The sequence below is a fragment of the Erinaceus europaeus genome, chromosome 22, assembly GCF_950295315.1.
Source record: "Erinaceus europaeus chromosome 22, mEriEur2.1, whole genome shotgun sequence".
Taxonomy (NCBI): Eukaryota; Metazoa; Chordata; class Mammalia; order Eulipotyphla; family Erinaceidae; genus Erinaceus; species Erinaceus europaeus.
Window position 1 is genome coordinate 17390461 of NC_080183.1, and position 26185 is coordinate 17416645.

Below are 26185 nucleotides of genomic sequence, written 5' to 3' on the forward strand. Positions count from 1 at the left end.
GCTAGATTTAGTGTATGGTGACCTTCCTATGGAGTCAAGTTGCATTTTAAGGAAATGAAGTGAAGTGGAAAGAATGCTTAGGCTCATGCAATGACTCTGATCATTGACCAGTATGGCAAGGACAGGTCTGTTCCAGAAATAATCAGCGATATGCTTGGTGCTGAATCAATATCGCTATGGTATATAGGTTTCCAAATGCACCTTGTTAATGAAATAACCTTTCCAGTCCCCTTGCAAAAGCCCATTTATAGAAGTCCCACACTTGAGAAGCCAGCAAAGAGTAACGGATCTCTCTATGATGGATACTTGGATGGGACTCCACTGCTTGTGTCAAACCTCCCCAGGGAAATAAGCGGCTGTCCGAATGAAATGCTGAAAGGTATCCATGGAGTAACAGGGAATCTTCGAAGGACATCAGAGCAAATCATATGCATGGAGATTGTGTATATTGAAGAAAGGAATACAGCTCTCTTTAGCCAAAGCACGGCTTCAAAGGGCCTGTTAAATAGTAATTAAGATGGACCAGTGTTTAAGGAAAACTGACTTCCCCTTCTCGAAATCCAAAATACATAGGGGCTTGGACCTGGGTCCTTACACAGAGGATTGTGTGCACCCTACACTGAACTTACCTTTCTGCTTCTTCCACGTCTCTTGTGCTCTGTCACTGCAGTGCACGCTGAAGCCCTGAAACGCCCCGTTAGCACGTGAGCTGAGGCCCCAGCCTTACCTTGGGAGGCCCGGTTCCTTGGCCTGCGCTTTGCAGTGAAGTGGAGTGCTTCTGGCAAGGCTCCCAGGAGGGGAGCAATGAGCAGGTGAGGCCACCGCAGCCTCTGTGACTTGCTGGGATCTGCGCACAGTGTGTGCGCAATTTCCACTCCCAAGAGTTCAGAGCCAGCTTGGTGTGTGTAGCTCACTGCAGCCTGTGCTTATGCACCAGTGAAGTGAGTTTTGCACAGCTACAGAGCGTACAGAATCCTCTGCAGTCATGTGGCTGCAGAGTCAGGGCCGGCAGAATCGAGGTGACTTGACTTCCTCAGTGTGCAGAGGAGGAATGTCTTGTGTTCATCTTCTCCGTCCTTCAGTTTTCATCAAGCTCATTTCACCTGCCAGGAAGAGAGAATGACACGGTTAGCTGGGCTGATGGTTGGAAGGGGGTTCTTGTCCCTCTTCCCCTTGTCTCCAGTCCATTTTTTTATCTGACTTACACTAGGTCTAAATATTGATAAGTGTAGATGTTGAAATTCTAGAAGGGGCGTAATGAGTACCAGAAGACTGAAGGAGAGAGCTCTGTGGATAGGTGACTTGTCCAGAGTCTTATGATTTGAGTCTTGTGATTTGAGTGTGTGACTTGCCTCACAGAGAGATTAAATAAGACAACTTATATTGTTACCCAACCAGTAGTAAAGGCAGAAATAAGTTCCTTGTATAAATACGTCAACTTACGTTATTGCCCAACCAATAGTAAAGGCAAAATAAATTCCTTGTGTACTCTAGAAGTCTTTGTTTCAAACAACTGACTCACTCTCCAAAAGAAAAAATCTTCTCAAGCAGATAGAATTTCTTGATAAATGAGTGATTTCATAGGGTGGACTGAATCTTATGTAGAAGTCTAGCATGGGGGTTGTTGACACACCTCGCTGAATGCACATATTACAATGCCTAAGGACTCAGATTCAAGCTCTCTCTCTCTCTCTCTCTCTCTCTCTCTCTCTCTCTCCCTCTCTCTCCCTCCCTTCCTCACAATTTTTGGCTGTCTCTATCCAATAAATAAAAAAAATCAAAAAGTCTAGCGTGGCACGAGAACCCCTGAACCATCTGTTATTCTACATAAAAGGCCCTAGCTGTTTTCAATTCTCAGCTTCAACTACTTCTCGTTGTGAGGCAAACAATTGGACTAACTACCATTTCCATTTCCCAGAGGTCACCTGGCTCTCTGGCAGCCAGTGCACTCCTTAGGAATGTTTCCCACTGACCTTGGACAACTGCAAGAAATAAGCATAAATGAGAACGGGGTGTTTTATGGAGTAGCCATCTGGTCAGCCCCATTATTCCCACAGCCAGGCTGCTCTGCGTAGAAGGGAAAAAGGCAGAGGAGGGGACATTTGTTCTCTTGGGGTTAAGTGTAGCCCCTGCACCTTGAGATGAGGGATGAAAATAAATCCTCAGTGTTACTGAAGCATGTGAATGCCATGAAGTGCAGGGGCCAGAATCAATACATCGTAGTTACAGAAAAGAAAAAGCAAGACAAGGATTTTCAGAGTGTATTTATCTTGCTCCTCTGGGGGCTGAAAATCCTATGTGAAGCACTGGGCCAAGAATATGATCCCATTGGATTTAATTCCTTTATTGCCACACCTTTAGAAGGACCCCCCCCCCAAAAAAAAAAACAGTGCCCCCGGGCACCCCCATAATTTTTGGTGCTCCATTGCAAAGAGAAATTCCTGATTTTTTTTTTAATTTTCTTATTGTGGAAACACACACTGCTATGGATTTCTGGTGTCTCTTCCCTTGTGTACAAAGAAGAATTTGCCCAGGCACGTAAACTAAAGATAAGTCAATATCATTCTTTCCACTTTAAGAATGATTGAAAGTAAGACAGCTAGCTCACCAAGTAAGTTATCTGAGCTATCTAGGTTTTCACTCTAGCTCATGGGAGGAACTATCACAATGCAAGAAACTTTGGTGCCATTTTTTCTCTCTCTCTCTGTCTCTCTATCTCTCTCTGTCTCTCTGTCTCTGTCTCTCAAGCACAGAGACCCAAAGAGAGTAAGAGACCAGGTGAAGGGGCAGAGGATGGGCATAGCAGACCAGGAGGGCTCTCGGTTCCATTTGGAAGAGTTTATTCCCAAACCATCGGAATCCTCTGAGAATTAGAAGCAGGAGGTGGTCAGTGTTTGATGACGGACTGTCAGATTTCCATCTCTGTTTTTAGAGGTAAGCTGGCTCACAGACCCATGTATTGATTCAACATTTGGAAGGCTGCTATATGTCAATGTTGTAGGGATGTAGAAATGACTAAGACAGGCTGTGCTTTCTTTTTTTATTTTTAAAGATTTAAAAAAAATTTTATATTTATTTATTTTCCCTTTTGTTGCCCTTGTTTTTCATTGTTGTAGTTATTATTATTGTTATTGATGTCACTATTGTTGGATAGGACGGAGAGAAATGGAGAGAGGAGGGGAAGACAGAGAGGGGGAGAGGAAGACAGACACCTGCAGACCTGCTTCACCGCCTGTGAAGCGACTCCCCTGCAGGTGGGGAGCCGGGGGCTCGAACCAGGATTCTTACACTGGTCCTTGCGCTTTGCGCCACCTGCGCTTAACCTGCTGTGCTACCACCCAACTCATGCCCATACTGTGCTTTCTAAGCTCACATTCTGCAGGGGAGAAACAGACACAAGCTAGTTACTTTAGGATCATACGTAAAAATAAATTAAAAAAAAAAAACGGAGTTTTTCCTTTTGACATTCTCTGATTGATTTAATAATGATCAACAAGACTGTAGGACAAGAGGGGTACAATTCCCACCACCAGAACTCCGCATCCCATCCCCTCCATTGGAGGCTTCCCTATTCTGTATCCCTCTGGGAGCCTGGAACCAGGGTCATTATGGGGAGCAGAAGGTGGGAGTTCTGGCTTCTGTCATTGCTTCTCTGCTGGACATCAGTGTTGGCAGGTGGATCCACACCCCCAGCCTGACAAAGAGGTTTAACTTTGTGGAGAGTCGTTGGGTGATAGACATCTTTCTGGGTTCCAGATCTTTAAATCTCTTCTGCTATATAATTCTGGTGTCCTTGTGAAATTTTACAAACTGTGATTTTCAAGAATGACTTGGTTCTAGCAGAAGAGCCAACGGAACCTGCTGCTCAAGCTTGTCCTTGGCGCCGCTCCCACCTGCTGCCCGCGAGGCCTCTCACCGGACAGCTGTGTAGCCGCCTCAGCACCTCTGAGATCGAACAGCCCCGGCGACCTGTGATTGATTCAGTTGGCTCTTCTGCTAGAACCAAAGTCAGAAGAGTCAGAGAGAGATTCCTTGCAAGTGTAAGAGAGAGCCCCTTTTCAGAGCGGGGAGACATGTGGCTTTCCTGGTCAGACAGCACCCCCCCTGCATTCCATCCTGGGCTGAGAGAGGAACCAGAGCAGGACCCGGCATATTTCTGCACCTGGTGTGTCCAGCGCTGAGGCTTCTGGCCCTTACACGCCTGACCGAGCTGCACACCTGGGATAAACACTGACGCGATCCCATGCTGTCCTTTGACTTGTCTTTTTTTTTTTTTTTTTCTCGCTCTCCCTTCCTTCCTCTCTCTCTTCATTTCTTCCTTACTTTTTTTAAAGATTGTATTTATTTATCAATGAGAGAGATAGGAGAGAGAGAGAGAAAACCAGACATCCCTCTGGTAAATATGCTGCCTGGCTTTGAACTTGGGACCTCATGCTTGAGATTCTAATGCTTTATCCACTGCACCACCTCCTGGACCACTAAACATAGTTTGTTTGTTTATTTATTTATTTATTTTTACCAGAGTGCTCAGCTCTGTTTAATGGTGGTGCTGGGGGTGTGGGGAGGATTGAACTTGGGACCACAGCGCATCAGGTATTAGTGTCTCTTTGCATAACCATAATGCTATCTATCCCCACCTCTCTTTCTTCTTAATGAGAGATATATAGAGAAAAAGCTACACACACAGGGAGAGGGAGGAGAGACAGGGAAAGAGAGAGGGGGAGAGAGAGAGAGAGAGAGAGAGAGGGAGATCGCCCTCATGTCCAGTGGGCATACTCAGAAACAGCATGACCATAGGGCATGAACAGTCAAGAAACTCCCTTTAGAGAGAGCTTAGCGGCTCAGTCACACCGGTTGTGTCCCAGAACACCAGCCCCACCCAGTGCGAGCGCTGGGAAGCTTTGCACCTTCATTTCTCATCCAGAAGGAACCCCTTCTCTCCTGGATTTTCCACACTGTCTTTGGACGTGGGAGGACTGAGGGAAACGCCAGCCTGGCCGCTTTACTTTCTCTCGCTTCAGCCCTTTGGGTCCGACCCCTTCCTGCCGCAGGTTGGAGAGAGATTAAAAGGGGTGACGCTGCGCTCTGAGCCTCTTCATCTGCACAGTGGCAGCCAGAGCCAGAAGGAAGGAGGACAACAGGAAAAGGAATACATCTTCGGAGGGACGCACATGTGTGATCTCGGGGAGGCTTCAAATGCCAGGTCATTGCTTTGGAGAACCTTCTGGTGTCCGATCAAACCTGTCACACATACGACACAATGTGAAGGAGCATCTGAGGCTCTGAGATAAGGCCAGACAGGATATATGGCTGAATAAAGAGCTTTCAATTTCCTTTACCTCCTAGATGGACAAGTATCACATCATAAAAAAAGAAAGAAAGAAGGAAAAGTAACCCACATTAAAAAAAAAAAAAAAAGGCTTTTAATCTAAGTGCATGTGAGCACCGAATCTTTGCACATGATTGACTTAATCAGAAGGCCTCATCTAACGGGGAGAAGCACTGTATTAATTTAAATATGGCAGGTGCTATCTGAGTTTATTGCAAGAGCTAAAGACCAATTATCTTGTATTTTGCCATAAAATTGCATTTTCTAAAAAGAGACTGGTGTGTCTGAATATATCCATCATAACAAATCTTCAAGCTTTGCTGACAGTGACTGCTGTTTATTTGCAGAATGTCATATCTGTGCTGTTGAATCAATGCTCCAGTTATCATCACTGAACTAAGACGGGGGCCGGGGAAATTAGTTTTTGGAGACTTGCTGCATGGTTTGGTGAATAAAAGCAGAAGGCCAGGACCTGGTGGGGAAAGTCACTTACTCAGGCGGTCTGTGGGCTAGAGGGATAGGCAGAATGCATTTGTCTTCCACCAGGTTCAGGGTGAGAAATAAATAAGGTTTTTTTCAATCTGAACCTAGGGAATAGATGCATTCCCAAGGGAGAGAGAAGATGTCTAGAGCAATTTGATAGATTGAGATGGAGGGTGGTGTGGTTGAAATGCATTTAGTCAGGCAAGTAGGATGAGAACTCCCAGAGAGTAGTTGAGCACCATTATCTTGCTAAAAATAATAAAAGGAAAAACAGAAGCTCTATGCTGGTAATCTGAGGATGATCAAGAAAACCAGAGCTTACACATCTGACGGAAATCAGCTTTACTTAAGGAAAACGTTAATTACAAAATTGTTAAATAATATGAAGAAGATGCTTGTGTCCATTGATAAGAGGTGAGAGAGAAAATTTTATTGAGTGGATGATGAAAATTGCCTGACGGGGGCTAAGCCGGGCACATCTGTTTGGTGCACGTGTTGACATGCACAAGGAACCAGGCCCAAGCCCCCAGTCCCCTGCAGAGGGGAACAAGCTTCAGAGACAGTGAAGCAATGCTGCAGGTGTCTCTCCTTCTCTCTCTCTCTCTCTCTCCTTCTCACTCTCTCTTCCCTCATCGCTCAGTTTCTTTCTATCTTATTATGAAAAAAGTAAAATAATTTGAAATGTTGTCTGACAGCTCCAGTGGTGGTGCACCTGATAGAGCGCACATGTTACAGCGCTCAAGGACCCAGGTTTGAGCCCCCAGTCCCCACCTGCAGGGGGAAAGCTTTATGAGTGGTGAAGCAGGGCTGCAGATGTCTCTCTGTCTCTCTCCCTCTCTCCCATCCTCTTCCCTCTTGATTTCTGACTGTCTCTATTCAATAAAGATAATAATAATAAAAAAAAGAATTTAAAAAGTGCCCAGCAATCAGGAGTCAACCTTGGTCCATATGGGTTGCTTTTAACTCCTGACTATAGACCGTCTTCGTCTGAAGAAGACTTAAACCTATGGCCTAGGTTGTGGTGCAGTGGTAGAGGTCTGGAGTTTGCTTCCTAATAGTGGATAAGTCAGTGTGCAACTCTGACCTCTCAGGGTTCTCATGAAAGAAAGAGAGAGAGAGAGAGAGAGAGAGAGAGAGAGAGAGAGGAAGGAACAACGATGACATCAACAACAATAATAACTATAACAAAGGCAACAAAAAGGGAATAAATAAATACATACTAAAAAGAAAAACGGTTAAAACCAAAAAGAGTATGTATGTGCCACAGGCAAGGGCTGACCCTCCCTGCATTCCCCAGATGTGCGGCGCCGTCTCACACCTCCCTCGGCTCACCATCTCCAGCTATAATGTCCTTGACCTTTAGAACAAGGCGGACAGGCCAGAGACCCAGCTGAGCCCGTTAGGACAGCAGCTTGTACTGCGGACATATGTCCGAGCTGAATGGTGCTGTGGTTCTCTCTCTCTCTCTCTCTCTCTCTCTCTCTCTCTCTCTCTTCCTCTCACTTTCATTCCACTCTCATTGTACATCTCAGATACATTTTTAAAAATCATTGCATTTTATTAATTTTAATGTAATTATTATTGGATAAATAGGAAAAATTTTAGAGGGGAGGGAGAGATAGGGGAAGAGACAGAGAGACACCTGCAGTCCTGCTTCACCACTCGTGAGGCTTCCCCCCTACAGGTGGGGACCAGGGGCTTGAACCCGGGTCCTTGTACACTGTGATGTGTGCGCCTAACCAGGTGTGCCACCAGCTGCCCCCTATAAATAAATCTTTAAAAAGTCAAAAGTATAGAATAAAATGAAGCAGACACTCCTTCACTCAAGACTCAGTAATTTTTTTTCCCTTTGACATATTTTCATTTTATTTTGTACAAGGAATTTATTCCCAATTTTGTGATGTATCATTAACATATGACATTAGTTTAGCTTAAATGTAGACTATAGTGATTTCAATAATATGTTGAGTTTAAAAACAACATATTTATAGAAACAAACAAAAAAAGATGGCAGGCTTTCATTAGGGGAAAAGTTCTGGAAATAAAATGTAAATCGAAAGGAATTAAGGTTTCTCGCTTTTCCTGTGTTTAATGTAATTCATACAACTTGGGGATGGGCTTTGCTTTGAAAACTACATCATATTTGGGTGGAAAGAATAGTCTGATTTAAAGAGTAGAACTTGAATCGCTTTTCCAGTCACTTATTTCTCTAGCCATTCACCCATTAAGGACTTCTAGAAATATTTGAAGATTAGGTCATTCCTAGAAATATCAGTCTCATCTGGCTTTCAAATCTACCCCCTGAAATCGCATAAAAGATCATTTTAGATTTCAGTGAAGCCTGTCATTGGCTGGAGCTCCTGTGCAGTTTATGACTTGGTTTCCTCATTTACTTTTGTTATTTCTGACTTCATTACTTTTGTTATTTTTGACTATTGAAAGTGGACGTTTTGGGATTTGAGGGTTTTTTTTTGTTTGTTTTTTAACATTCTGCTGGATAAAATTCAACTTGTGTTAATGATGACATAGTGATTTATTTATGTATTATTTGATAAGACAGAGAGAAATTGAGATGGGGGAGGTAAATAGAATAGAGAAAGAGAGCTACCTGCAGAATTACCTCGTAGCTCTTGAAGCTTCCCCTCTGCAGCTGGAGGGGTGGCTGGAGGCTTGAAGTCAGGTCTCCTTCCTGTGTGGCAGTAAGCGCTTTCTACTGTCTCCTGGCGTCTACTGGCTTTTCTTTCTTTACTTATTTATTTATTTATTTGCCTCCAGGGTTATTGCTGGGGTTCTGTGCCGGCACTATGAATCTGTTTCTGATGGCCATATATTATTTTTATTAGATAGGACAGAGAGAAATTGAGAGGGGAGGAGGAAGAGATAGGGGAGAGAAACCTGCAGCCCTGCTTCACCGCTGGAGAACGGGCCCCTGCAGGCGGGGAGCCGGGGCTGGGACATAGTTTAGTTATTTGCATAGGAGTGTCTTCACAATACCGGCTGCATCTGCATCGATTTTCTATTTCTTATTATCTCAGGAATTTTTCATATAGGTAAAGTTTTGTCTGTGACTTTTTAGAACTTCCTATAAATCTGTCTGTTTATATACTTTTTAATTAACTTCCCCTGTTTTTTAATGTTTATTTACTTACTTATTCCCTTTTGTTGCCCTTGTTTATTTTTTTTTCATTGTTGTAGTTATTGTTGTTACTGATGTCGTTGTTGGATAGGACGGAGAGAAATGGAGAGAGGAGGGGGAGACGAGGGTGGGGAGAGAAAGACAGACACCTGCAGACCTGCTTCACCACCTGTGAAGTGACTCCCCTGCAGGTGGGGAGCCGGGGGCTCGAACCTGGATGCTTATGCCGGACCTTGAACTTTGCGCCACGTGCACTTAACCCGCCGTGCTACCACCGGACTCCCCTGTCTGTTTATATTCTGATGATCCGTGTTTTTTGTTTTTTTGTTGGTTAATATCTGTGTTGTATGCCCATATGTGCATCTGTACAGCTAAAGCATCTTACCCAACCCAGGTTTTGAGACCGTGAAGGATTTCATTGTCAATAGAACCTTTACCCACTTAGTTTGCAGTGCAGATGATCTACTGACTGGGTCTCTTTTCTTAAGTTAATATCCACGGCGACCTGTTAGTGGATCTTCCTCATTCATTGTCGGTTTATTCAGCAAACACTCGTTTCACTCGCATGGCTTACAGAACCTGCAGCAGTTCCAGAAACTCTTTACTGTCCAGGAGTCTCTGTTGTCCAGTGAAGGGGACATTCAGCTAGCTGACAAGTAGTCACTGAGCCTCCTAGGAGAAAGAAAGTCAGGCAAGTTCACAGCACGGTGATTAACATCAAGTTGAGCAAAAATTCTAGAAATGGGATTTTGATTTTATCATTCCATTAAGCCAGTAAGGATTTAAAAAATGCAATCCTGGTTAAGGATCTAATCTTGTCATATATATATATATATTTTTTTCTTTTTCACCTAAATTATCAATCTGAAAAATCTTATTGATGGTGTTAAGAGGGCACGGTGTAGTTTAAAAAAACTTAGAAAATAGAGTCTCCTCTCTCTGTCTAACTCTTGGCTCAATAGCTTGTGTTTACTGAGTGAGGATACGTGTTCTCACAGTTCTCTCCCTGTGGCAGGAGGTATGACCACTGTGACTGTCTTGTATGGGATCACTTTATTCATCATTGGCAAGAAGGATGAAGGCATCTTCCTCTGGCCCCAGATTATAACTAACTAACTAACTAACTAACTAACTAACTAACTAACTAAATATATGGCAATGGACTGCTCTGATTGACCCAGCTCGGGTGAATTTACCATATCTTAGCCATTCCTTTTCTTTTCTTTTTTTACATTCTGCTTATTTGAGTATTCTGGATAGAAACAGGGAGGAATTGTGGGAGACAGGGACGGAGAGAGAGCCACACGCACCTGCCGTCCTGCCTCTGCTCCTTCAGAGCTGCCCTTCCCTTGCAGGGAGGACAGGATGTTTCAACTCCAGTCCTTACACACTGTGACAGCATGTGCTCTACTGCTTCCCGACCCGTTATGTCTACACAGTGAGCAGAATCTGTCAAGCGCTTCATAATTTCCGTTCAAAGCACATGACTGATAATAGGAGCAAACATTTACTTCTCTGTGAAGGGGCTTAAATATTTCCAGACGCAGACGGAACATGGCTCTGGGAGGTAGAGTACTGAAGTCTAGTACAAGTGCCGGAATCTCTGAAGGGATCGCCCTAATGTAGGAATCCTGAACCCTTCCTAGAGCTTCGAGTGTGGCACACGGGAACTACTTCAGACCTTCCGCAGTTGAAGAAGAGTAGGCAGGAGATGTGTCCTCATATTTTTCAACCTTTTTATTTCTTTATTATTGATAGAGTCAGAGAGAAATATGGAGGGAGGTGGAAAGAAACAGAAAGAGAGACAGAGAGACTCCTGCAGCCCCGCTTCACTGCTTATGAAGCTCTCCCCCTGCAGGCGGGGACCAGAGGCTTGAACCTGGGTCCTTGCGCACAGTAATGTGAGCCCTAAACCAGGTGCGCCACTGCCTGGCCTCTGTGCTGTCTTGCAGCCATGGGTAAACTGAGGTTAAGTAAAGATTTATAGCTGTTTCAGGATAAGAGCATGGCGTGTTACAGTTGAAGTGTCTTTCTTATGCTTTTTTATTATTAAAATCTATATTTATTTATTGGAGAGAGACAGCCAGAAATCAAGAGGGAAGAGGATGGCGAAGGAGTATTTCACCACTCGCAAAGCTTTCCCCATGCAGGTGGAGACCGGGGTCTGGAGCCTGTACCCTTACACACTGCAACACGTGCACTCAACCAGCTGTGCCACCGCCTGGTCCTGCCTTTCTTGTCACTCATTTCAAAAAGATTCACCAATTTTCCAATAAAACCATGCTTTGTAAATTAGAGCCTCAGATGTCATCGGGCAGTAGTGCAGTGGGTTAAGCGCACGTGGCCTAAGGATCCCGGTTTGAGCCCCCAGCTCCCCACCTGCAGGGGAGTCACTTCATAAGTGGTGACGCAGGTCTGCAGGTGTCTAAAAAATAAATAAATAAACAAATAAATAAATAGATAGATAAATAAATGAAACCCTCAAATACACCAAAGGCTTCAGTCTCTCATCTCTGTGAAAATGGGAAATCTTATCACCAAGACATTTAAAGCAAAATTCTGGGAACAAGCAGCTAGGCTTCACCGGTATTTCTGTTTCAGAGAACACTCAGTACTCAGAATTTCCCCGAGTGCTCTTATTAGAGAAGCTGTTTCAAAGCTGTGAAATAAAAGCAGAAGGAGGCATATCAGTAGTCTCTGAACCTTCATTTTATTCCGTTTCTCCTGAGATATCATCAGCAGGAATAAGTTTTGTGGGAAAAAATACTACTCAGTAAGTTTGTGAGTAATTAAAAAATGATCGTGTTTTTTCTTTTCAGTCACTTCTATTTTGCCCAAAGACAAGTATATTGTGTCCCTTGAGCTTGTTTAGATCTCCGTAAAGCAGAGTGTCACCACTCCTGTTTACATAGATCCCACTTCAGGGTGTGGGTGGGTAGCATAGTGGTTATGCAAAGAGGCTGTCATGCTGAGGCTCCAAAGTCCCAGGTTTGATCTCTGGACCGTGAGCCAGAGCTGCTACATTCACGTGAGGTTGAATCTAGGGTGTGTGTGTGTGTGTGTGTGTGTGTGTGTGTGTGTGTGTGCGCGCGTGTGCGTGAGTGTGCGTGTGTGCGTGTGTGCGTGCACATATGCGTGTGAGTGTGTGCCTGTGCGTGCGTGCATGTGTATGTGTGTTTTCTAAGCCAGTTTGCAGTCTGACATAGGAACTGAGTGAAGTGTAAAAAGCATAAAACTATCTGACTAAGAACTGGAGTGTGTGTGTGTGTGTGTGTGTGTGTGTGTGTGTGTGTGTGTGTAGTCTGCCAAAACTAACCACGGAAAAGCCATGCATAAAAAGTGCTTTGTGGGGGTGATTCTTTTAAAAAGTGGAAACTGCGCCATACCTCATTGTCTAAGGTGTTATGAAGGCTAATTAGTAAAGTATTTCCACATTGAGATAAACATGCCAATGAAAGGGAGGAAGGAAAGGAGGCAGGGAAGGAGAGAGAGAGAGAGAGAGAGAGAGAGAGAGAGTGAGAGAGAGAGAAGGAAAGAAAGAAAGAAAGAAAGAAAGAAAGAAAGAAAGAAAGGGAGAGAAAGAGAAGTCAAGATGGCTTACTGGAGACAGGTCTTGATGGCCGTGTGGAGACGTGACTGTGTGGGGGTCACTGACGAATTCAACAGCATTTGTTTCTGTGCTAGTTGCTGATCAGTCAGACAGTCCTGCCCCCCGGGAGCTCCAGGTGCAGAATGAGCCTCCATTTTCATTGTGTTTCTTTTCTTAAACCTGAATGTGGTACGATCGCCTGGACTTGTTCTATTGTGTTTTATCAGAAGGTGGCTGGGTCATACAAATCCAATTAAGCTGACTGTGACACCACCACTGACATACCCCCATTACAGAGCCCAGCCTTCCCGACTTGGAGCTGATGAGTGTGGTGTGGACGTCACACACCAGGGACAGTCAGCCGCCTGACCTTGCTGCCTACATGGCTCAGCCTGGTGTTAAACCAGCTGTCACTTAAGTCAAATAAAATGATCGTCATGTCCATTGTGACAGAATAGAGCTGCTTTTTGTTTTCATTTCTAATTTAGCCTTGTTGCCTGTTAGAAAATTGCTGGCCTTTATCTCCACTCGGATGCTCAGAAAAAGGCAGAGCCCGCGTGAGCATGTTAGGAAGACAGTCTGACACAGTGCTAAGGATGGACATTGTTGCCTCAGGCAGCTTTGGAGTAACTTTCTAATTCCTTTATATCGCAGGCATGTTGTCTTGTCACATTTTAAACAATGATTTATTGACTTATTGTCAAGCACACATATTGCCATGCACCATGACCCAAGTTTGAGCCCCTGCTCCCCATCTGCAGAGGAATGCTTCCTGAGTGGTGAAGCAGGTCTGTAGCTCTCTCTCTCTCTCTCTCTCCCTCTCTCCCTCTCTCCCTCTCTCCCTCTCTCCCCTGCCCTCCCTCCCTCCCCCTTTCCTTTATTTATTTAGTGGTTTGGCTCCAGTTGCTAGGGTTCAGTGCTGGTACTACGAATCCACTGCTTCTGGTGGCCTTTTGTTTTGGTCTCTCTCTCTCTCTCTCTCTGGATAGGACAGAGAGAGATGGCAGGGAAGAGTAGACAGAGGGAAGGAAAGAAAGACAGACACCTGCAGACCTGCGACTCCTCCCTACCCCCTGCAGGTGTGGAGCTGGGGGCTTGTACAGGTACTTGCACTTAGTACTATTTGCACTTAACCCGGTGCACCACTGCCTGACTGCCTCTCTCTTCCTCTCTATCTCCCCTTCCCTCTCAATTGCTCTCTGTACGGTCAAATAAAATTAAAGTATAAAGAAGAAAAAAGGCTGCCAGGAGCAGTGGATTTGTAGTGCCAGCGTCGAGGCCCAGAGATAACCCTGGTGGCAATGAGATATAAAAGAGAGAAGGGAGAGAGAGAAAGAGATATGCCAGGAACTGAACACTGGACCGACCTCAGGCTTGAGAACCTAATGCTTTCTCCACGGAACCACCTTCCAGGTTATTATTTGCAGCTTCCATTAGTTTAACTGGTGTAGTTGTGGAATAAATTATGTTCACACCAAGTCCACAGGTTGAAGTGACAACTCTGAGTGTCCTAGAATGTAACTGTCCCTGGGTAAAGGCTCCCTAACATCTGGATTTACGAATGCAGTCTCTACAGGTAGATTAATCAGCTAAAGTGAGGACAGCGTCCAATATCATTATAAGAATAAGAACGTAAGGCCCTGGAGATAGCATAGTGGTTATTTAAAAAGACTTTCCTGCCTGATTGATCAGCTAAAGTGAGGGCATAGCGTCCAATATCATTAGTATCATTATAAGAATAAGAACATAAGGCCCTGGAGATAGCATAGTGGTTATTTAAAAAGACTTTCCTGCCCGAGTTTCTGGGTTGCAAGACTTTGGTACCAACATAAGCCAAAGTTAAATAGTGCTCGGGTAAACTTAAATTGATGGAGGAAATTAGGACCCTTCTGAGTAAAGAGGGGAGGGCATAGGATGATGAAACAGAAAATCCAGCCTTTAATAACCCTGCTAGAACTTGGAAGCAATGAGCCCCTTTGCTACCTTGGCCTCAGAATTATACATGCTGTATTCAGACAAAAACAACATCTATTGTTCAAGCTCTGTGGGACCTTGTTGGCACCATCCTAGGAAGCAAACACATTCACTGAGGTGAGAATTCCTAAAGGAATTTGGCATATTCTAATGCATCCCACATATAATATCTCACACAGATGAAGTAATCTGGACACTGATGTTCTGCTAGCATTAGTAACTGAGATGATTTGAATTGGAAAGGTTTGCAAAAGAAACGTATACCCCAAAAGGACAGTGAGCTCAGGAAAATGCTTTGCGGAATGAGGGCATCTATTTCTAGTCCCTGGAAATCTTTTTAGGTCTATTTCAATGGGTAAAGTATTACATATTCTACATGCCATTTTTTTTTTTAGGGAAAAATCCTGGAGTCTGTTGAGTGAAAAGAACTTCTTAAAATGTTTCTCTCAACTACTGAGTCTCTGAGAACTTACTGCCTCTAAGACTCAGAAAGACACATATGAATCTTTCCATAAATGATGTGCGGTTTTATTTTAGTTTATTTGTATACTATACGGAATTACAAAAGTAAAACACCTGAATAGACTAAATAGATGGGGTCCCTTTTATAAATAGCACAGAATATAAATTTCTATAAATAGAAATTCTGGATAGGCCCTGATAGCTTTCTCAATAAAACGCCTAAGCAAGCATATTGATATGATAGTAGACTTAGCATATGATTTCATTATCCAGAATAAATGTAGATATATATATTTCATTTATTTCTCTTTTCCTTCTTTCTATCTTTCTTTCCTTCTTTCTATTTTTCTTTCTTCTTGATAGTAAATAGAGAAATTGAGAGGGGAGGGGAAGATAGAGAAGATAGAGAGAAAGAGAGATGCCCACAGCCCTGCTTCCCAGCTCCGGAAGCTTTCCCCCTACTGGTGGGAACCAGGGGATTGAGCCCAAGTCCTTGCATGTGCTAACATGTACTCTCAACCAGGTATGTCACTGACCGGCCTACAGAATGTCTCTTCCCGATGATACGTACCACCAGAAATAAATAATGAAAGACTTTTTGTTCATGTAAGATTGTGGGTTGTAGGTGGAATTTTATTTATTTGGCTGTATATATTCCTCTGCCGACTCTTAGAGCAGAAGCGTTGCGGTGAGCTGGGATCCATAAGGGCTTCCCTCAGCACACACACTTGAGTTCCAGCGCCACCACGCAGATGTCGTACTAAGCTAAGTCAATATTTGTTCTGCCAGGAAGTATTTTGAGTGAAAATCATAATACTGGGACATGTTCTGAAATGTTATTTATGTGTTTTCTGGCTTAATACCATCAGATTTCAATCATTCTTCCTTTCAAAGAGAGGGAGATGTTTCTCCATAAGGTGGGGATACCCATCTCAACTAAGAATTGTTTTTAGCAGTGTGTCTTGGCTGTCCTTGATGATAAAGTTGATATTTAGGCCACGCTGTCGGTTTCTCAGTTGGCTGAAGTAAATCTGGCCATTTGTTTGCCGGAGATAAAGGATGTTCTTTAAAATAGATGAGGTTTCTCCCTTAATGTCCGCACCCTTCAGTCTTGCTTTACTGAGGACTAGTATATCTTAGGTTTTGTTCTTTATTTTTAGAAAAAAATCAGAGAAGACAAAATAGAGCAGACTAGCATCCGCTTACTAAATGCACTGCAGAGATGTTTGTACAATCTCTTTCATTTCTACTGGCTCCTGACTCCCTCTGTGACGCTCAAGTTCTGCTCTTCGTAGTTTCATCTCTGTTATTCACCCCACCCAACCCCACAGGAGCTCCTAGGCTCCAAGAAATCCATTATTTTATTTTTTTAAATTATCTTTATCTATTTGTTGAATAGACACAGCCAGAAATTGAGAGGGAAGAGGGTGATAAAGAGGGAGAGAGACAGAGACCCCTGCAGCCCTGCTTCACCACTTGCAAAGCTTTCCCCCTGCAGGTGGGGACTGGGGCTGGAGCCTGGGTCCTTGCACATTGTAACATGTGCGCTCAATCAAGTGCACCACCACCTGTTCCTCCAAGAAATTCTTTAGAGAAGCTTCTTTCCAAGGATCTACAGGATATCCTAACTCCAACACTTAACACTAGACCCATCACTCAGTCTCTTTGAACCTCTTTCTTTAACTAAAAAAAACAATTTGAAAAACACTTGCCATTAACCCTTCAGTGGGTCTTGGGGAAAGAACCAGAGAATGAGATACAATCAAAGAACCAATTTGAAAACCAACTGTCCTATGATGTGTACACAGCAGCCCCAAACAGAATCAATGGAAGGAACTTGTGGGGAAAAATGAAGAAGTAGAGAAATGGTATTCTTCAGGTCAGCTGTCTTTGTAAGTCCTTGAGCTTTCTGTCTGCATTTGCTTGTAGAGATATCTGTCAATTACAAATGTTACCCATATTGGTTTTATTAGCTATATGGTAATTGATACACAGGAAAACTTAATTTAATAGTAGTAACTGTATCTTCAGGCATAATGCATTTTATCTCACTGGTAATTCATTTATTTTACTAAAATGATTTGACAGCTTACTCTAAAGAATGTGAATGTGAGTAAGATTGATGAAAGTATAATCAATAAAGGGGAATAGGGAGTAGGGAACTTGGAAACACAGACACATGAGTGCCAAGAACTTTCCTGAGTGCCCTCCCCCTATCCCCTCTCTCTCCCTTCCTCTCTCCCTCTCTCTCTCCCTCCTCCTATGTCTCTAATAAGTAAATAATGAAGATTTAAAACCAAAAGAAAACTAGAGCAATGTCATTCATAATGTTTCAGCCAAGCCTAAACAAAAGCAACACTGTGTACTCAATTGGTCTTAAATAAGGAAACCTGGAGTTTCCATCACAAATTAAATTAGGGGCCTTGTTGGTGGCATGCCCGGTTAAGCACGCACTACAGTGCCCAAGGGCCCGTTCAAGCCCCTGGTCCCCACCTGCAGGGGGAAAGCTTCACAAGTGGTGAACAGGGCTGTGGGTGTCTCTGTCTCTTCCTCTGTCTACCTCTCCTCTCTCAATTTTTCTGTCTTTATCCAATAAAAAACAAAATTAAAAAATCAAAATTATTTTAATACAATTAGAGTCTAGTAAAGTAAGCAACAGTTTTCATTGAATATTTAAGAATTATTTATTGGAGAAATGTTTGAAAAATAGTGTAAAAGTAGCCTTTTTTTCACTCTCCTTGAGACATTGTAGATCACCTATTTAACCAGCATATTTAATTTTTTAATCTTTATTTATTTGTTGGGTAGAGACAGCCAGAGATCAAGATGGAAGGCAGAGAGAGAGAGAGAGAGAGAGAGACCTGAAGCCCTGCTTCTCCACTCAGAAAGCTTTCTCCTTACAGGTGGGGTCAGGAGCTTGTACAAAGGTCCCTGTGCATTGTAACAAAAAAGCCAAACACATTTCTGGTGCTTCTGAGACAAAAAAACTTGTAGGTTCAATGACGTATTTTCTTTGTCAACGACGATCGCCTCAAAGCCGGTATTCGCCTCGCCTTGGTTGGTGGAGACGGCTGCTTTCCTCTTGAAACACTGTTGCTTGACTCAGCAACAGCAGCAGCATAACCTTCCTGCTTGCAAACCTGCCAGCCCTGCGGTGTGTGCTCAGCGGTGGGAATACCACCATAGCACTGCTTTCTTCATTTGAGTTGATCACATTTCGTAGGCAAGCAGGACATTTACATGATGATTGATGAGAAATGCCTCTAGCATGGCCTCAGCAGCAAGGTGGACACAGTGAGAAGCCAACAGTGAGACACATGAATCCTGGAGAGGGTCTGTGGTGTTGTGCAGCTCAGAAATCGAGGCCTTCATGGAGTAAGAGAGACCTTGGGGTTCCTGGTATGGTCTCCAAAACATTGATCTGCGATCCACACTTCAACAAAATCAACGTTTTACTTGAAAAGGTTTAACTTGAAAAGACCTCTAGGCTCTTTGTGTTCAGAATAAGAGCAGTCATGTATTATTTATTTTTTTAAATGAATTCCCTTTTGTTGCCCTTGTTGTTTTATTATAGTTATTGTTGTTGTCGTTGTTGGATAGGACAGAGAGAAATGGAGAGAGGCGGGGAAGACAGAGAGGGGGAGAGAAAGACAGACACCTGCAGACCTGCTTCACCGCTTGTGAAGCGACTCCCCTGCAGGGGGCTTGAGCTGGGGGCTTGAGCCGGGATCCTTCCGTCGGTCCTTATGCTTTGTGCCACCTACGCTTAACCTGCTGCGCCACCACCCGACTCCCATGTATTATTTTTAAAACCGCAAAAGATGGCAGAGGGAGCTACAGAGAAAAAAATAGCATTATCATAGGAGGCACATAGCTAGCTTCCTCTAATATTAGCTTTGGGTTATGGACGTTAACAGGGCTTATTATTATTTTTTTAACTTGGTATTAATAGTAAATTCAGTTTCAAGAATGCTTCTTTTTTAACATTTCATTTATTTTTTAAAGTATTCTATTTATTTTATTTTTGAGAGAGATGCGGAGAGAGAGAGAGAGACACAGAAAGGAACACTGGAGCACTGCACAGCTCTGGCCTATGGTGGTGTGCGGGATTGAACCTGGGACTTCAGAGCCTCAGGCATGAGAGTCTTTTTGCATGACCTCTATGCTATCTGCTCCCACCCAGAATGCTTCTTTCTAGGTGTATTCCGACAATATAGAATAAGCCACACGCTAAGTACTTATTTAGAAATAACTAACATAGTTCAAACTTCAGAACAACAGAAATGATAAAAATGCTAACAGAATTCTGCACCTACTTATGTTCATGTCAGAATGAAAATTTATTTTTTTAATTTCTTCACTGGGGGATTAATGGTTTACAGTCTACAATATAATACCATAGTTTGTACATGCCTAGCATCTCCACATAACAATTCAGCCCCCACCAGGTCCTCCTCTGCCATCCTGTTCCAGGACCTGAACCCTGCCCCAACCCCCACCCCCACCCCCACCCCCACCCCACAGTCTTTTACTTTGGTGAAACACACCAACTCCAGTCCAGGTTCTGCTTGTGTTTTCCCTTCTGATCTTGTTTTTCAACTTCTGTCTATGAGGGAGACCATCCCATATTCATCCTGCTCTTTCTGGCTGATCTCACTTAACACGGTTCCTTCAAGCTCCATCCAAGATGGGGTGAAGAGTGAATTCATTGTTTTTAAGCCCTGAGTAGTATCTGTTGTGTATCTAGACCTCAACTTGCTGAGCCACTCGTGTGTAACTCCTGGGTTACTTCCAGGCTTTGGCTGGTACAGATTGTGCTGCTATGAACACAGGTGCACACAGATTTTTTTGGGTGGGTTTGGGTTTGGGTTTGGACCCTTGGGATATATCCCCAGGATCAGAATGAAGTCTTTATTCTCTATCGAAACACTGAAAGCTTGTCTTCCTACCTACTATATATCAGAAGGTTTATATGTTTACCCTCTGCATCTTGAAAAACACAGTGCGTAAAATAGAGAAACAGGAAAAATCAAAGCGGAATTTGTATTAAGATTATGTGTATGCTAAGAAACGTAGTTTCTAAAATGTGCCATTGTCTTGGGGGCTGCATTTTGTTCTCATTTGTTTTCATCTTCTGAGATGACGTACGGAGAGCAAAGGTAGCCGACTCTGGGTCTCTGGTCGAGCTTCTTCTTAGGTCAGGTTAAGCTCTGAGTGCTTGGGTGTGAGCACAGGGTTTGGAGACTGGGGCATTCACCATTCATCTATTTATTTGGATAGAGTCAGATTGAGAGAGATACTGAGAGAGAGACTACAGCACTAACGCTCCTCTCAGCGCAGTGGGGCCCAGACTCCAACAGGGGTCACACACATGGCAAATCTACAAGCTCTCCGCATGCTCCATTTTGCCAGCTCACTGCCGTTTGTCTCGGTTTGATTTGCGAGTCTCTGTTTCCAGGCAATGCTAGTAAATTAAATATCACATAGAAGTCTTGTGAAGATCCAGTTAATGAATCTGAAAATGACTTACAAACTGCAGAGCTGCATGTCTGTCAGTCGCTGTTACCAACTCTTTGCTTGTTCTTTTCACAGTGCATGGGTTCATCTCTGTGGCAGAGTCTGCTCTCTATGTAAGATAGGATAAGCTATGGCTTTTTATATATTGCCATAAAATGTCACCAGTGGATATGCATTTGGGGGATGGTTTTATGCATGAATCACAGAGTAACCTTCAGTTTCCCAAGTAAGGACTATAGAGAGTGGTGGTGACATTTGTAATCATGCACAGGAAGGGTGCTATTTAAATTCTTCACAGATGGAGAGATATAAAGGGTAAATCATTACAGCCACATTTTTAATTTTAAGGAGCTTTGAGGGTGTTTGTGGATAGATACAGAGGGGTGGGCATTGTTTTGCATATAGAATTAATCAGAAACGGTGTGTGCTACAATCATCAACACTCCAGGTGACTGCAGAGGGCTTTGCAGAGACCATCCCCTGGGAACTGGAAAATTCATAAAAGGAAAACCTTTGTTATGGTACCGTTATTTACACAGCACCCTGGAGCCGAAAGGATAGTGACTTTTCAGTAAAAGGACAAATTACATATACCCCAGAATGTAAGTGGCCTGATGCTTAAAAATAGGACATACAACATACATTCCCCATTCTAGTCACGCAGCGATTTGAGTTATCATTTCTAAACAATCTGAAGAGCTCATTTCTTCCCCAAACAACATAATTCGACCCAATATTCCCTGTAAATATGCAAGGACCCATTTAAGATTGTCAGTCGATGATAAGAATCGCAGACGCTTATCCGTCCTTGCCTGAAGATGGTTTCAAGGACCGGGCTGTCTTCGGTGGGAAAACACATAGAACCTATGGTCTCTGAACTTGGAGTAACGTTAGACGATAAGGAACATACCTATAACCATGGGAACAAGAATTGTGTAGTGTGTTATAGCAGACTAATCCCCCCCCAACTCTTAGCTCTCAAAATATCCTGACCAGTGGAACCCAGAGTAGTTCTAGGCATGTCTGACTGATCCGAGAGCAGCAGGTAGTCCAAGGTCATTGCTATGTGTCGGTTCCTTCTAACTACCCCCCCCCCCCACACACACACACACACACACACACACTGAGAAGAAGCGTGCGGCTAGGTGACGAAGAGAATAAGAGGACCTGCCTCTTCACTATCCTGTTGTTGTATAAAGGTAATGGGGTGGGGGAGATAGCATAATGGTCATGCAAAGAGATTCTCCTGTCTGAAGCTCTGTATTCGCAGGTTCAGTCTACCCCCACCATAAGCCAGAGCTGAACAGTGTCCTGGGTTTGGTTTTGTTTTTTAAAGTGACCAAAATAATTCCCAGAAGCCTTTTGAAAACTGACTTCACTTGTTCTGCCTCTGAGAAAGAGGGGGACGTTGTCAGAGTATACCTGGGCTCTGCCCCACCGTGCTGCTGCCTGGCTTCTAGGATGTCAGGAGCCCCTCAGTCAACGTCTGCTCTGCTGTGTGTCCACTGTGGTCACGTCACGTCTTCAGTCTGGGGCGGTGGCCGTCCTCCCCAGCTCTGGATGGCGCGCGTGGTAGTGACCGAATGCTAACAGGAGGCGGGTGCGTGTGCTTCTGTAGGTTTGGCTTCCTAGTGTGTGTCCCCAGCACGCCTCAGCCCTGACCACTCCGCTCCTTGCCTTCACAGCTGGCGCCACGTACATCTTTGGGAAGAGCGGGGGCCTGATCCTCTACACCTGGCCGGCCAACGACAGGCCCAGCACGCGCTCTGACCGCCTGGCCGTCGGCTTCAGCACCACCGTGAAGGACGGCATCTTGGTGCGGATCGACAGTGCGCCGGGCCTGGGTGACTTCCTCCAGCTTCACATAGTGAGTACTGGGCCTCTGCCGCCATCCTGTCTCTGTCTCCCTGATGTTCTGAGCTGGTTCGAATGCAGTAAATCTAGGCAAATGGTTTTATCCAATTGCCAGAGTGTTTCACAGCCTCTTGATATGTCAACAGGGTTGGTGTTTTGTTGGGTTTTTTTTTTTTTTTTGATGTTTACAGTGTGTCACAGGAATGACATCTATACAGTCTTCCCTCCCTAGCTCTCATTTCGACTCTGTGTTTCATTCGACCTATCCGGGAACTTTTAGCACACTGTTTAGACATGAATAAGAGATTTTGCCTGGTGTATTCACCCTAAGCAGGCAGATGCAGCAGAGAAACAAAATCAGTCACGCATAGGAGCGATACCCTGGCGTGAGGGTCCTTGCTGATGCCTATCTCTAAAGGGCCGGATAGAAAGATTGGGGGACAAAACTTTGCTTGTTGAATTATAAGGAAGAGGCTGCATGTGTGTCTGGATGAGTCTTGGTTTTGGCTGCAGATCTCCTTGTAGAGTTATAAAGGATGTGCTGCTAAAAATCGAGACCCAAGAGGGTGGGGCGGCAGAGGGACCAGGCAGAGACCCAGATGGGGCATCGCTGAGTGTTGCCAGGCTGCCATCTTGTTTGTAAATATGGGCGCCAATGGATTGAGTCCTCAGTAGCTGGAGGCCACTGAGAACACAGTGTGATTTGAAGAAATTAAAATGATTTGGAGAGGGGGGAAAAAAAAGCACTTCATTATGAGCCTAGAAAATATCTTTATAGCAACAATTAACCCATTTTATCACCTGTACTGCCTGCAGTTAAGAAAGTGGGCGAAGGGAGGCCATGGTTCTTATTCATAAGTACCTAGAGTAAAGAGAGGAATCGTTCTCATTAGTTAGCAGTGACAAGGCTGGAAAGAATGGATTTAATTTGGAGCAGGAAGAATTTGGTTTAAGTAGCAGAGAGGGGAGGGGAGAGAGAGAGAGAGAGGGAGAGAGAGAGAGAGAGAGAGAGAGAGAGAGAGAGAGAGAGAAGAAAAACAGGAGGCAAGATCAGCTGGGGATTTCTACCAACTTCTAAATAGGAAGGAACAGACTTTTTCCCAGAGAATCTTCAAATCGCAGCCTTGCTAATGGGCCATTCTCATCCAGGAGAGACCAGGGTGAGATTTCACTGCTCGTCTCTGGAGTCGGAGGTGGCTGGCTAGAGGTACGTGCAGCAGGCATCTGCTTGAAGCAGCACCTGTCATCCAGCCGTCCTTAAAACAGGAGCAGCTCAGAGTAGAGTGGTCTGCCGTCGGTGTGTCAGAGCAGAGGAAGATCCCACTAGCGAACTTCAGGAGAGGCTGGCTAGGAGCGATAGCTGTAAAGTGCAGAAGAGGGGTCTTGACTTGATTCTGCACTTTCACACTTCATCAGATTCTTCTGTTACTGGAGAGCACTTTGTGTCTGAGCTCCAGCATTTTGGAAAGCCTTGCCGTCAGCGTTAGCACGGTTTGTCTTTATTTGGCCTCTAAGAACCACCATCATTTACAAAACTCGGTGAGATTTATGCTGCATATAACTTAATGACTCCTTCACGGCAGCTCTAACTAGGCTATTATTACCAGTTCACTCGCATTTTCGAGGTGATTCATCTCCTTTTGCGTTCAGTATGACTTACTAAGAAAAATAGCATTTGGCACTGCTGTGAGCATCCATTTCGAACAGGATAATGTGTTACCAGTCGAGCCACTCCTCCCTATCTGTGCTTTGTGAAGCGTCTCTACTTTTAAGAGCAATGTTTCCTCACTTTCTGACAGCGTACTTCAAATTGGGAGTGTTTTCCCAAAATTGCTATGAAAACCCTGGGAACTTTCATCAGGAGCTGTAACGTTCCATCATATTGTATTTTAAAGAGAGCTTATGAAGCTCAGTCATTCCTCTGGTGTCTTTGAAAAGAGCATGCCTGTAAGCATATTGGGAGGTTCAAATAATATACATTAGTTTGGATCCATTAGTATTTGTACTCTACATAAACATGATGCATTAGGTCTGACTATGGCACAATATCATTTTCTTTCAAAAAAAAAAGGGCAGAAATATGAAAACTCGCACATCTAAATGTGTAGGTCCCCTTGGGCTCTGTGGAAACTACAGAGAAACTTGCATTTCATAGATTCTGGGAGAGATTTCAAGAGGCTTTTTCGTTTCGTTTTTGAGGGTGGGGTGGGAAATGATGTTACCTGATATTTTTAGAGAAAAAAAATCCTACAAAAATGTGATGAAAACATCTCATTCTGGTATGAGCTTGGTAGTGTGTACATTTCTCTTGACACTTCATTGGTTTCAAAATCTTAGAGGATCTTTTGTTCCCTAGTGAACTATCATTAGTATCTACACTCAAGAGGGCAAACTAACTCCGGTACCATTCTGGGGATTAAAACGCTTCATTCGTGTTTTAGACATTGAATAGATGAGCCAGGGAAATGAAACCATAATGTCTTTGACATTCTTACAGCGTGTACAGCATGGGTTCAGTCTGCTCCTTTGAACGAGCAAGTTACTCGAAACAAAAAGATAGTAACGCAAGGGCCTTTACATGAAAGTGAAAAGGTTTGGATGGGACGTGAAAGATTTGTTTGAACCACGTGGTTTCCCTAACAAAGTGAAAACTTCTGGAAAGCAAAAGAGACAACGATGCCAGACAAGAAAAGTATTTATCTCAGGGATGGGGAAGAAAAAGAGGGACCACGGCCTGGGGGTGAGAAAATGGATCTGCTTGAGATGGGATTCAACTAGGAGCTGGATGTTTCACCCTGCAAGTGTGGGTCTTCATTGTGGAAGTGCCTTTAAGGCAGATTCTTCCGAATGGTGATCAAGCTAGTAAACTGGTCAAAAGCAAACTATAAATGCTGACCTGTGTGTGTGTGTGTGTGTGTGTGTGTGTGTGTGTGTGTGTGTGTGTGTGTGAGAGAGAGAGAGAGAGAGAGAGAGAGAGGGAGGGAGGGAGGGAGGGAATGGAGAGTGTCATTTCTGAGCTGACACGGTAGAATATTTTCTTGGCTTTTTTTTTTTTGCCTCTTGGTGGTTGTCACCGGGGTTTGATGTCAGCACTGAGAATCCACTATTCCTGGCGCCCATTTTTTTCCATTTTATTGGATAAGACAGAGAAATTGAGAGAGAGTGAGGGGGAGAGAGAGAGAAAGAGAGAGAGAGACTTGCAGACCTGCTTCACCACTTGTGAAGCTTCCTCCCTGCAGGTGGGGAGCCGGGGCTGGAACCCAGATTCTTGCACCAGTCCTTGCGTTTTTCCTATGTGTGCTCACGCAGGTGTGCCACCGCCCAGCCTCCCTCTGTTAGCATTCGTGAAGTGTCATGAGCAGCGCTAACAATCTCACTGGAATAGAGTCTCTTGGCTCCCATGCTAGCTTATTTGAAGGAAGAGAAACAACTCTTCTAAGAGCACCAGGGGACTCTGAGCTCTACTCTGGAACAGGGTGTCCTGAGCAGCGGTGGACACCAGCTCGCAGTGCTTAGTGCTTTCTGTCGGGAAAGTTTAGGGCAGTGACAGGTAATCTGGGGGTACTGGGAGTCATGGCAGTGCCCTCAGGACCTGCATCGAGGGAGGGTGGGCCTTGTGGACAGAATCAGGCTGCCACCGGACTGCACAGGTGTAAACCTCATTCCTTTTCACGTGCCACCTGAAATCCGCACATGATAGAATTCGTCAGGAAATGTGCGCAGTTTATATTCCGTGGGGCTGGTGTGACTCATTTGTTTAAGCTTCTTATGATCCCTCCATCCACCATGCTGATGTCAGCTGCTCCGACCGTGTTTGCATTGTGTTTGGAGACTCAGGGAG

General features: G+C 44.2%; 1 protein-coding gene across 3 annotated transcripts in view; it reads left to right on the forward strand.

The window, feature by feature from the left end:
* The window catches only part of LOC103123725 (neurexin-3-beta), a 455087-nt gene that overhangs the window by 156883 nt on the left and 272019 nt on the right, over positions 1-26185 (forward strand). For all 3 annotated transcript variants that reach the window (XM_060181344.1, XM_060181343.1, XM_060181345.1), the window contains exon 2: positions 22176-22357. In XM_060181344.1, the coding sequence (XP_060037327.1) occupies positions 22176-22357 (182 nt within the window). The remainder of the gene's footprint in view (positions 1-22175; positions 22358-26185) is intronic.